The sequence below is a fragment of the Lampetra fluviatilis genome, chromosome 24, assembly GCF_964198595.1.
Source record: "Lampetra fluviatilis chromosome 24, kcLamFluv1.1, whole genome shotgun sequence".
Classification (NCBI taxonomy): Eukaryota; Metazoa; Chordata; class Hyperoartia; order Petromyzontiformes; family Petromyzontidae; genus Lampetra; species Lampetra fluviatilis.
Genome location: NC_136298.1, coordinates 4470921 through 4484810, shown reverse-complemented (window position 1 = coordinate 4484810; position 13890 = coordinate 4470921). Strand labels below are relative to the sequence as shown.

The 13890-nt window shown below is 45.5% G+C and overlaps 1 protein-coding gene across 5 annotated transcripts in view; it reads right to left on the bottom strand.

The window, feature by feature from the left end:
* Window positions 1-13890, bottom strand: part of LOC144941087 (uncharacterized) — an 85027-nt gene that overhangs the window by 39640 nt on the left and 31497 nt on the right. For all 5 annotated transcript variants that reach the window (XM_078867544.1, XM_078867542.1, XM_078867543.1 and 2 more), the window contains 3 exons: window positions 12484-12632; window positions 10200-10410; window positions 5923-5999 (listed from right to left, as the gene is read on the bottom strand). In XM_078867544.1, the coding sequence (XP_078723670.1) occupies window positions 5923-5999; window positions 10200-10410; window positions 12484-12632 (437 nt within the window). The remainder of the gene's footprint in view (window positions 1-5922; window positions 6000-10199; window positions 10411-12483; window positions 12633-13890) is intronic.

The following is a 13890-nucleotide window of genomic DNA, read 5'->3' as shown; positions in this document are numbered from 1 at the left end:
CAAAGAGTAATAAGGTGGATTTATTTGTTGCTGTTCGATATCTCATGCATCTTTTATGACAAGGAATTAATTGTTTTAAATGCTTGTGTTATATACTTTATATGGTTCTCTCCCTGCGAATTACATCCACGGAATGCCAAAACAAGAACATCTTGAACAATTAATGTTTGATTGGACAACATTAATGTTTTGAAAGCCAATACGCGGCACGTGCAGCATCTGAAATAATACATCGTTCCATTAATTGAGAATAATCTGTGTTTTGGGCTGGAGTTGCAGTGAATTTGGGTGTACTGGTATGTCGATTTTGGCCTGGTAACTGGGGCCATTAACATAATACAAAATTATATAAACACATGTCATATTGCTGTTGAAATAAAGTCATATTTTTTTGCTTCAATTTGCATTATTTAGATGCCTTTTAAAATGTACTCGTCAACATTTAATTAAAACTCGTTGGCAAATTTTCACTGCAGGGTTATTTTATGATTTGCAACCACTAATATTGAACGAATCGATTTTGGAAAACGCCCCTCTTCCCCCTTGCAAAAGAGACTCAATGACTCAATAGCCTCTCACCCAGATTAAATGCAGGGACTGACTGATTGTTATTGATAAGCATGACAGATGCAGGCATGTACGTATGAATTATGTGCTTGATATGGGAAATAGGTCTGACAGCCTATACATCTAAGAAGAATATTATCTTATATCTGCATATATTTACGTGCGTTTATTTACTGTACTGTACATGCAAGGCCCTTCTGTCAATCCACTGCTGGATGTTGCATATATAGTCTGTGCACAGGCACACTACCCATAGACAACCCATGTGGGTTGTGGGGGTTATAGGAGTGTACTTCAACACGCTGGGCTGTGCGTATTAGTGAAGTGGGGGAAGCATAGACGAGGAAGCATAGAAGTACAGTACAACAATACGTGTTTATGCATGATGGACACCCGTAACTACAGTATCTCTAAATCAGCTCAAGCCTTCCGTAAAACACGTTACTTATGTGTGACCACCACCACTACGAACCGCTCCCCTCTTCCCCGCCCCCCAGTGATAACCAGAAGTTGCTCCTCTGTGCAGCACACATCTGCCCGCTCCTTCCTTCTCCCTCCTTATCTTCATTCCCCTCCCAACTCCTCATCATCTACGACATCTAGGCCCGGTCATTCCTTCTCCCCCTCCACTTCCTGCACCGGCGCTCAGTCTATCTTCCTACTGTTCATCTTGAGCCGTGTCCCCCTCTCCGTCTGTCTTGACTGCCCTTCCCGTGGTGTGTGCCTTGAGTAATAGGCTTCATCTAAGCATTATCCAGGCTCAAAACCTGCTCAGCTTGCTGGGTGCCGAAGTGACGCCTGGTATACAGGAAGTCGTGGGTTCGATCCCGACCCTGACGTCTGAATATTTGGAGTTCACATGTTCTCCCAGCGGACGCGTGGATTTGTCTCCGGCTCCTCCGGTTTTTCCCTCCACATTTAGAAAGCATGCTTTCAGAGCATATGGCTGCTATAAAGTTCCACATGACAAGACACTTTGTTGAGCTATCATGTGTGGCCAAATCGCTTTTGAAAAATAACTATATGGCTCAGTGTGCCTTACCTGGTAAAATGAAGAGTTTCATAGTTTATAGATTGGGCGCATCCAAAAGACATCCCTTGTATACATCTAAACATACTAATTATACACACATACAGCAAAGGTGCCTGTGCACACTATATATGCAACAAATGTAATGACTAACCCATCCTTCACGATTCATCAAATTGTCACGAATAAAATTTACGATTTTCTTTTGCCATTTGATATCGCATTGTCTTCGGTTGCAAACATTAACACATATCATAATTAATTCATCATAAAACATAATAAAATAATTCTCACGACGTTTCGGCCACAACGCAAGCAGCCGTCCTCAGGTGAAGAACAGGTCTGTCGGAAAGACAGCGTCTGAATGAGAACAGGTCTGTCGGAAAGACAGTGTCTGAATGTCTTTCCGACAGACCTGTTCTTCACCTGAGGACGGCTTCTTGCGTTGTGGCCGAAACGTCGTGAGAATTATTTTATTATGTTTTATTTTTATTATTTTATTATTTCCCTTCTACGTGACTTTACCGAAAGAACCAAGAAGATGAATCCCTGCAGTTACGAAAGCTTTAAATCGAAATTTAATTCATCATAATTTAGAATCCCTTTGCCAATTCACTGCCAGATGAAGACCTCCCCAAGCTGTATCGGTCTTGGCGGGTTGTTTGACCATACTTCATTACGCTGCTGAGCACGGGCTGGTGAAGGGGAGACCCCGGGACAGCAATGGAACTTGGGTCATCAGCCTCATACCGCAGTGTGCAAACCAACTCAAAAATTTACAGAAATCAGAAATAATCAAGAAATAGATATACAACTGCAAACATGTACTGTGAGTATTAGAATCAATTTTAATCAATAAATCATTGCATGCCTATTCTTTGGGTCTTTCGGTCAAGTCACAGAGATAGGTTCAAAGACTACGACGTTTCGATCGCAACACAAGCGGTCATCTATTTTTTTTCCCCGAAGACGACCGCTTGTGTTGCGATCGAAACGTCGTAGCCTTTGAACCTATCTACGTGACTTTACCGAAAGACCCAAATAAATCTTAATTCCTGCAGTCGCGAAAGCTTTAAGTCAAGATACATATATATAAGGCTCGCAATGAGCCGCAGCAACCGTTGTCATGGAAACACACGACGGGGGGGGGGGTAGGGGGTGGGGCTATAAATAGCCCCGTCGTTGCGGTTGCTGACAAACGGCAGCGCCACGGAAACGGCCAACGGAGGAGACGGAGGAGACGCGGTTCGTTGGGCCGGCCGGGACGAAGGAGAAGGGGGGGGCCCAGCAGGCGAAGAGACCACTTTGACCGAATTCAGTCGAATCAATCGATGGGGACTCTTGCCATGCAATACAATCTGGATTTATGTAGCGTGTAAATGACTGAGGCAACAACGCCGGTAGAGGACAGACGAAGATTTGCATGTTGCTCTTGAGCCACATTGAGAAATGAGAGGAGAGGAAGCGGTGTCTAACCGCGGCCACAACACGCTACGGTACACGGACAACAGCGAGCCATAGGCAGAGAAGATGAGCGGGTGTCAGAGCACTCCTTGAACAGGGGCAGCGAGGAGCGACTGCGACTTATTAGATCATGGATAGCTGTAGATTCTCTATTCATACTGTAACTGGTAGAGCCACCTGAGTTACAAGTTCTGAGTTGAAATCCAGTTAGGTGAATCACTCAGTCCATTGCAATTGCGTTTTAAGGGGCAATAAAATGAATACCACTTTCTGTACATGGACTAAAATGGTAAAAGTAATGTATTGCTCAATCAGTCATTGAGACGGTGCTCATCTCCTGTTTACTGCTTCGAGGCAGTGGTGGAAAGTCCACATATCGATGACGGGAACAAGTCTATTAATGGGACAACCGCTGTTGACTCCCCCACAAATTGATTCTAATTGTATCAACCCCACAGGGATGATGAGCCCCCAGTGGACCTACAGCCAGGATTTCAACTCACAACCTTTCGACTGCAAGCCGCAGACTTTACCGCTTCGTCACCTGGCCAGATTGCCAACGGTGGCTGTCTTATGCAGACAGAAAAATATGGAATTTCCACTGCTAGATGAGGACTGCTAGTGAAGGTGAGCGCCCAAGACTCACTTGAGCGGGGAGACACTTCAATATGTATATGGGCGCAGCCCTTTTTCAATCCACTGCTGCACGAGGGCTCACCATGCCGTGCGTGGCATCAAGGTTATTTGACCATACTTCACCATGCTGCTTAGTGTGGGTTTTCATTTGTATAAAGAGACAAATTTTTCACACAAAGGCTGACCTAGAAAACAAGATTGTTAGTCTGAATGGGCAGTGGCTAGCACGCTGTGCTACGAACCCAACCACTCGAGTTCAATTCCCGGTCATGGCCGCCAACACTAGTGACGATTATCTGAACCGGTCCTGGGCTTCGAATGAGTGTTCGGCAGGGTGTACACATTAGTACTGGGGAGACAAAGGTGGCCGGGTGTGGTGCTGGCCACCCACCCCCTTCGTAGGTGCTCGCTTACAGCACTTTCCCCAAGAGTCTGTGGGTGATTTTTTTCTTTATCTCACCATCTGGAAAGAGGTTAACAACTAACAAAATAACTGAGCATTTTAATGATAATATTTTGTGAGCAACCTGTTGGGTCGCTAAGCTGGCAGAATTGCCAGGACAGAAAGTGGGTGTATTTGTGAACCCATCTGTGCCGATCTTTTGAGCATCATCCTGTAGTACACATGTGGGTTTATGGAGACACTCAGCCTTTGACAGAAAGGCTGACCTAGAAAGGGAGATTTTTTAAAATATTGCCAATGGACTCTTGGGTTTTAGATAAAGGTTTCTCTGTCTGCCAAGAAGATATCAAGGGATGACTAACGGAGCACGCATTACACGGTGATGTGATTAAAAGTTCGTGATTCGGGTGTCACAATTCCATTGATGGATAAATCCACTGATGTCTCACAGCGACTCGTTTGTATTGTACGTGTCATGTGTCCCATCTTATTTGTTCTGTCAGCCTATAAGAATGAACAGCCCTTTATCAATCCACGACTGGATGAAGGCCTACCCATGTTGTGTCAGACATGGCGTTTGTTTGACTGTACTTCATTGCGGGTTGGTAGAGAGTCAGGCACACGCTTCATCTATCACTGACCACTGATGTTCGTCGTAGCCGGGAATTGAACTCGGGTAACTGAGCTGATAGTGCAGAGTGCTAACCACATCACCATTGCTGCACACCTGCATCAAAGCATCTTTCCATATCATGAATCACAAGTCATTGATTCTTGCACACGCAGATCAATGAATGTATCAAGCGCATAGGAGTCATAAATAACTGACTGAATGACAGAGCCAATGAATGGTTACATTCATTCAGTTTTGGCGCAGTGTCTAATCCACTGCTGGATTAAGGCCTCGCAACAATGTGCGAGCCTTGGGGGGAAACTGAATATACTTCAACATGATGTTCAGTGTGGGTGGTGAAAGGAAGTGGTGGCCAGGAGCGATAACCACTCAACAGTAAACTAAAATACTTAACTTTTAGTATCAACACCGTTGTCAGCTGTGGTGGGGAATTGAACTCAGGCTTACCAAGTCTATAGCGTGGCGCGCTAACTACTATGCCACCGCCGCTTAAACTTCCTCCGTCCCATTAAGACATGATTACAAACAACCCTGAAGCTAGACAAAAACGTATGCTCTAAGTCAGTCAATTATATTCAACACCAGGCCAACCATTTCAGGCGCAACACCTTAGCTTAACCACAAGATTGCGCTGTGAGTTTGGAATAAGCACATCCATTACCACTGAGCTCTGCAGGGAGTGTTCATAACTAGGGCAAGTCATCACATCACTTACACTGCTCGCCGTCTCCCCCTGCAGGATGCGAATCACTCCTAGATTCCAGGGGTCGACAACCTGTGGTCCAGAGACGCATGCGGCTCTTTTAAGGACTGCTTCGTGCCGTTATTTATTGCGGACCACCGTCTCGTAATCACATGCATTGCAGCTCTTGAAATATTGAGGTTTTTTTACAGAATGAGAAAAAAATAGCTCTTCCTGTTATTTTGGTTTACCGACCTGTCCTTGAGGCACCAGTTGCCCGTTGTAGTAGCGTAGCGTCACAGGCAGGCACAGGTGCAATAAATGCAAGGCAGCCCCTTATCTATTTCCACTATTAGTAGCCTGACGTGCCCTCTTAGGCACCAGCTGATGAACTCTAATCTATCAACACATGGGGTGATTACAGCACTGGCGTGTGGTCTTGTGCACGGGGTTATGGGTGTGCGTGTGGTCTTGCGCACGGGGTTAAGTGTGCGTGTTTGGCGTACCTGTGTACGTCTGAAATGGCATCCAGGGCTTTGATTGCTGAGAAGTCTGTGAGCCCACCAGGGAGAAGTGGACTCTCCTGTTGGACATAACGAAAACAAAAAAAACCGAACCGCACGTCAGGATATACGATCTGCTTACGTGCGGTAAAGTAAAAAGAGACATGTTTAATATTTCACGACACGTTTGTGTTAAGGTCGATGGAAACGCTGCTAATGCCGTGCTTCTTTGTTTAATTTTTCATTTTGCTTCCCGAGAGATTTTACAAAAACAACTGAGAACTAAACCGCCGTCAATTATAACAAGCAACGTTGCCAGAGTTAGCCGAAACTCATTCACAGCCTTGACGAATCAGACGCTGCCAACACAAACGCACGACGGAGAGTCTAAAGCAGTGGTTCTCAACTTTGTTCGGGGACAAAGGACTCTGTGTATGGACAATGTCAAAATCTCATGCACCGCCATTCCCACCACTTTGGTGAACAGTGGGAGTAGTCCTGTATTCGTTTGTTCCAGGACAGGTTATTCTAACATAAAGCAGAAGGAGGACTCCTTAACGAGAGATTCACTCTGCAACTTGTGTATGTCTGTAAGTGATGTATAATTTATTTACAACCACACCACTGGTTTAATTCAGAACAGCAATGAGTGTGAGCACGTGGACTACTTCAGCCTGCATAAATAAACAAGCTGAAAAGCCAGAACATTCAAGTGATCCTTTGTTTCATTCGGAGAACGAATGCAAGATAACTGTCCTAGTCAAGAAGAGTTAAAAACAATAGCCTTCTAGAAAGTATTTAATCAAAACTAGTTTGGTAAATATCACGTAAAAATGATAATATCCAATCTCGACATCTGTATTAGCGAGCTTTGTTGTTCGTTGCATAGCGATTGGCTTCGGGGATTTGTAGTCTTCATGACAGAATGTGAAGTGTCCTCAGACGAACGGGTTGGCCTTATATTTCCAGGACATATGAATGCAGCAATCCATTGGCACCGTTAACAAAAACTCACAACCCTTGTCATTAATACTGGATTATAACCACATAAAAAAAGAGTAGGTTTCAGTTTCTGTCAGAGCAGAGTTAGAAGGCAAAAAAAATTGGCTTGTAGTTTGACACTACACCTTAAGAGTGTGTGGTGCCGCGTTGGCGAGATGTTAACTACCTCACCTGGTATACAGGTCTTGAGGTTCGATCCTGACCCTGGCGCCTATAATATTTGGAGTTTGCGTGTACTCCCCGTGGTCACGTGGATTTTTATCTGGTTCCCCTCCACATTTAGAATTAACATGCGTTTACAGTAATTGGCTGCTATTAATTTCCACACTATAGGCCACTTTGTTGCGCCATTATTAGTGGGCAGGTCGCTTCTGAAAAAGAGCTATAGAGCTCAGTGGACCTTACCTGGCTAAAACAAAACGAGGTCATAAAATAGGGAAATATTAAGATAGTTGACCCATGATCAATTGTAATTGACATTAAAGTAAGTTTTCTATGAGTAGGCACTGATTATAACCACGAGGTCCCTAATTCTACTCTGCTCTCCCCCCATTGTGTGGAGCTCCCTTCCTGCCAGCCATCTCACGCTGTCGACTCCATTCCCCTGTTCAATCACAGGCTCAACAAACTTCCTTTTTTCAACGGTTTTACTTAACTTGACACCTGTGTCGTGCTTAAATCTTGCCATCTACATTACGTCCACTTCCCGTTGTCCAATCAATCCCTAATTTTGCACACGTACTGCGATCCGGTGACAATGCATGCCTCTATTAAAATCGGCATCAAATAATCAATTAATTGCATACTTTCATGCAATTGAAAAAAAATTCATGGACGGCTTATTCATTATATATTTTTGTTTAGGTGAAAAACGCCGCGGTCCCTAAACCGTGGAATCAGCTTGCACAAAAAGCAGGCGCCGCCTGTCTTTTGTCATCAAGATGTGGTCCACTTCCCGTTGTCCAATCGAGTTATTTACTTTTTGAACCTATGTATATTACTTTACCGAAAGACCCAAATAATATAAAGAGATCCTCGCAGCAGTAAGCTGTGACTGAGAGAGCTAAAATTAGAAAGAGACACCCTGAAGAAAATATTCCCCCTGTAGTACCTGATAAGTGCAGCCAAGATGCTTGCAGCGATGGAAAAATAAATATTTGTGGGCGATTTAAAAGCCTTATGTGGCCGCGGTCAGTTGCGCAACAAAGCAGTGGAACGTTTCAGGTCCATGTACTGCCCACCCCGGCTCTATTAGTACACATGATTTGCATTGCGCTTATCCCATTGGCCTCTCTCTCTCTCTCTCAGGCCAAGAATGACGCTTGCAGCCCCATAGTGGGTGCGCGAAGGACTATGCAGTTGAGGACCCACGCATTAAAAGTGCAAGGCATGCAAAAGAGGACAAAGCAGGTGCCACTCCCCGACTGAAGCAGCAGGCACAGGGAGGTTCACATTGGCCCACTGCCCCCAAGCCAAAATATAGGGGGCAGCAGAAGCTCAAGTCAGCCGGGAAGGGGGGGGGGGCAAAGAGAAGGCATTTAATTCCGTAAAACGAATTACTTGAAGTGCTCCGAGCACCAGATTATTAGGCGAGTATGCAAATCACAGCTGCTTCTTATTCATTGCAGAGTAAAAAGGGGTTATCTACTCGTGATAATAATAATTGTGAGATCCCAGAACCTCTGCACGACCAGTTCAATGCTCTGACAAAGAGAACAAGTATGAGCTCCCCCACAAGCCACCGGTCCAGCACTTTTCCGATTGTAGCTCCCCACAAGCCACTTGCACTGGGTGAAGGTGTAGCCAATGCAGCCAATGAAAGCCGAACAAAGCTAAACAAGCCACTCATCAGATAACTACTTCAGTCAGCTTTCTGTGGCACTGGCAAACTGGAAATACCGGCTGGGGCCTGCCACGAGAAACATTCACAGCTCATTCAAATTGTCACTAGCAGTGTATAATATACATATTACATCAGGATGGGAAGGCAGCTGGGGCAACATTTTTCTTTCTTCAAAGAATGTCAATCGACAGATAAGATGGTTATAGTGACTGCTTGGCAGGCCAGTATTGTAGGCGTTTGCCCGCAAAGCATGCAGCTGGGTTGCTCCTATGTTTTGGTTATATTTCTAATGTCATTTATTTATCCATGATAAGCTGCACCGAGTCTCTCTATCCTCTATTTTAAAAGAGGGTCCCCTGCTACAACAACTCACGGCCATAAATTGCTTTTATTTCTATATTATAAACAGCTATAAAAAATATCATATTCTTTTCTCTTACTGTAGTATAGAATTGTCTATGTTTTTGTGTATGTGATGGAGCTTTGGGTGGCAGATTTGAGCCAGAAAGGCATCACTTGTTTAAGCAAAAACATTTAAATTGACTCGACGTGACTACGTACGAGGAGATAACAATCGCATGCCTGCGTAAGACGATTTGTGCACACAATTGCCAGTCGATTGTCTCCTGGTAGCATAGCAGCACAGTCTACGCCGAGCGTGTTAACCCATCTCCATAATTCACTGCGGGGCATCCGCTCGTTAAGCAGAGAATGCTTCTCTGAACCAGAAAAAAAAGTTTGTGTGTTCCTCAATGTGTTTTGAAAAAACTATAAACTTTTTAAAAATTGTACCAGGTAAGGCCCACTGAGCTATATAGCTCTTCTTCAGAAGCGACCTGACCACAAACGATAGCTCAAAGAAGTGGCTTTTCTTGTGGAAATGTAAAGCTGCCAAATATTCTAAACGTAAATGTTGATTTTACATGTGGAGGTAAAAACTGTAGGACCCAGAGAAAAATCCAAACAACCATGGGGAGAACATGCAAACTCCAAATATACAGGTGTCAGGGTCGGGATAAAACCCACTATCTCCTGCATACCAAGCGAGGTAGTTAGCATCTCGCCACCATGGGGTTTTGACTCGTGGACAGCTGTGTGGTCTAGACCAGCGTTTCTCAACTGCAATCCACACGACAATGCGGTCCACCTTGTCGTAATGACCAATTATTTCTATACATATGTACTCGAAACACTGCACGCGCAATGATTGGTAATCATATAAAGTCGTAGCCTCCCCTCTACCCTCCAGCAACGATTCGTGGCAACTCCGTAAGCTGGGGTTGGGTGAGGGAGCAGGAACCCCTCGCTTGAGAACCGTACGCGGCCTGCAAAATTATAGATTTTATACGTCAAGGCGAGCAGCGGCGGTTGCGGCACAGCCGTTTGAAGACCCCGCATGGGTTTCGAGCGTTGGTTGATTTCACGCGCAGCGCACCGTTCGCGACGGTCTCCGCTCGGCGGTGGCGGAGGTGGTGACGGCCGTGGCTGCGGTGGCGGCTGTCGTGGCTGTGGCTTGGTCCGGCGGCGGGGGCGGTGTCCCGGTGGTGAGGCTGGCTCGCCTGCCAATCTTCTCCTGCACAAGATGCATGGCCATGCCGAACTGATCCCTCGTCAGCTTGCCGCACTGCCGTGTGTCGCTCAGCGCCCTGCACGTGCAAGCGTGAACATGTCAGGCCTGTTAACGATGCTCCATTACATTTAACCCTTTCCTGTACGTGTACGTCATTGAAATGGAACTGCAAGAAAAGATAAAATAACTTTCTCGGTATACCGAGGCTCCCACAAGTCCATGCGAAAGGACGTGTGGCACAGTGTGGCGCCAGCCATCGTAGAGTGCAACGGTCGTATTGTTAAAAGTTCTCTGTGGTGAGTTCAATGTCTTTAAAAACAATGGCGCTATGCCACTCTAAGTAAAATGAACGCTGAATCGCTTACGCGTTCTGAGATTCAGCAGTGAACGGGATCCACCCTCAAATATGCAGATGTCTCAGAACGGGAAAGGGTTAATGACAATTACACTTATACTGGGTACGCCCAGAATTGTACTTATGTATGTAGAATTTATTTCGCACCGTATGTAGCTAACCGTGCTAATCAGAGGTGCGGAGGAAGGACAACAAACTAAAAAAAAATCAGTTCTGAAGAAATTAAGTTTTCAATCTAGACTATTTAATAAAACGTCTCACGGCGCAAAACTCGGGGACTCACGCGTGCACTCATGGAACCGCGAAATGTATTTAATCAGATTGTATGCCAGTGTTACGTAGAGCAAAAAGTGAACAAACAGAAATGGTCAAAATCAGATGGGAAAAACACGAGAAATAATATAACTCGCACGGTAAATGTGGCACGCACGGGATGGAATTGTTGAACTGAAACTCACCGTCTGAGAAAGGAGTTCAAACAAACATAGCTGGGTGGGGAGGGGTCACAAAACCTACTTGCTGTACTGCCGGTATTGGCCACATAACCACCGAACAGGTTGGGAGTCTCATAGCACAAGATGTTCTGTGTGTAATCCACCAACCCCAACATTAGTACTGTACTACACACTACATTACAGCCCATCATCCCTTTAGGGTCGATAAAACTAGCACCGATTTTGGGGGAAGTCAACAGTGGTTGCTGGAGTATCACGCAGCGAATTGCCCTTGCCATCACAATGTGAAAATATCCACCAGTGGGGCTCAGTGCCACCAATGGCGAGAAGCACCGTCGTCCTACACTCAAATGAGCAGGGGAACAAAAACTAAAAACGAATATATTTGAACCACCTCCAAAGCGGGAAGCACTATAACAACCTGCCATGCCATGTCATTAAGGGGAACCTCGAATTTGATAGGGGGTTCAACATTACAAAGAACTGCGCAAGGAAAACAAATCGCACGTGCTCATACACGTACACATCAGGCACATGCACCTACACCTGCAAGCCCCTATTATAGCACACGCACACACACAAGTGCCGATTCGCAAAATAGCTAACACCCAAAAATTCAAAACACTCTCGTGTAATTATTAACGCTTTCCATTAACGAAGGTTGAAGGTTAGCTGTGTCCTATATTTCTGTTTATCTATCCATCTGGCCGTTGGGGAGAGCCAGATAGCTCTTGTAAAGATGACGCAAAATAAATAAAACTCAAGTGTAAAATTTGGTTGCGATTAGGGACTCGACCTTACGTAAAACCAGCCCAATTTATAAAAGGGTTGTCTAGAACTTGGCGATTACAACCCAACGCGAAAAGGATAAGCCTTATCAACCACGGTGATGACGTCACACACCATGGCGCTCGCCTCCGCTCTTACATCATGAGGCGTGATGTCATCTCGCGACGTCACGCACTGCGTGACGCCGTCTCATTATGCAAATCGGAAGGCGCTGTTATTGTTGTTAATTAAATACTAATTAAATCCATTCAAACACAAGGCCGTGTCGGAAAGCACAACAGAATCCCTGCATGAAACGTGACTTTTCTTTTATATTTTATTACCAACATCGCCCAAAAGCCATTGGTATCTGGAGTTGGTATTTGTGAATGATCCCATTTAGAGGCTTTGTGATTTTCATTAAAAATTCAAAGCATCATCGTGACAGACAAACGGACCCCGAGGGCGGACTGACGTAACACGTCCCAGGACACAAAAACGAGTGGGATTACGTCCGGCTCGCCCGCACATCACAAACACGCGGCGCGTTGGAAGGACACAGCCCACTGACCAGATCTGAGCGAGGACGGCGGGAGAGAGGCCGGTCTTCATAAACACCTCCTTGACCTCCAGGCCCGTGACCTGGCCGTCCCCGTCCTTGTCCAGTTTTGTGAACATTTCGTCGTACTTGAGTCTCTCCGCCGCGCTCACCGCTTGGCTCTGCCACAGAGGCCGAACGGGAATGAATAAATTACGAGAGATGCCTCATGCATGTTTAAACAAACGCATTCATTAGGTGTGTAACGATTGCCCCCCTCCACCCCAAACACTCTTACCAACACAATTAATGAGTGCAATTTTCGGTTGCAGCCCATACTGTTTCATTTGTACTGCCTTATGTACGTTCAACTTCTTTCGCATCGTACGTGGCCAACCATGCTAATTGGAAGTGCGGGGGAAGGACAACAAACCAAACACAAAAAGCAGTTCTAAAGAAATTAGTTTTCAATCTAGATGATTTAAAAGTGCATTGCTCCAGTAATTTCCTAATATCGGAAGGAAAAACGTTCCAGACAGCCGCAGAAGTGCATCTGAAAGCACAGGATGTGTCGACTTTCTTTGTTCGATGGCTTGCCAAAAGCCGCTGCGAGGATGACCGGAGTTTGCGTAATGGTTAATGCTGTCTTATTTGTTTTATCTCCTCTGTACTGCCGAGATTTTTGCCTTCCTCATTTGAACTGTCCGTTTCATCCACACTGTCGCATTTATGCTGTCTGCGATTAGTTCTGTCTAGTCTGTACCATCCGCCTTGTCTGTCTTAACCCGTCTGCAGTGCATCGCACAGTAGGGGGAACAGGTGGTGCATCAGCCAGTCATCTCAGTCAGTCGACCCGTGGCACGTGGGTCTGCCCCGTGACCTCCTGCCAGCGGGCGTTCGACACTTCACGTGGCCTCAAGGTGCACATGGCCTTGCACAAGCGTCGTGGTGACGTCACTGCCACTTAGTGGCGAATGGCGGTTGTTGTTGTTGTTGCACTGTCTCGTCTACCATCTGCCTTGTTTGTACCAGCCGTAAGCCTATCGAAAAAAGTTGATTTCAAATGTTCAATAATCAAAAACCGATCTGTTCTTAAGCACACGATTCGATGAATGAGATACGAGCGTAAGCACTGCTTTTAATTGACAAATCAAATAGTCTTGGCGTGTTTTGTATTTGATCTCATCTTGCTCTGCTCCTTCGTAATGCGCCTGGGTTGCGCTGTGCTTGGAGAGTGCTGAACAATTCGATGTACATGAGTTCAAATCCAGGTCATCATCAATGGTGGCTGAGTTGCACCTTGCAAAAGAAAGCTTCCGAGTTGCTCAATGGGCCTTTACTCGGGAAATAGACGTCCGATTCTGATCATCTCATCCGAGTGACCATACAGAGAGTCACTTTCTGGGATCGAAACGGTAGTTGTTCGAAGAGATGCTGGTC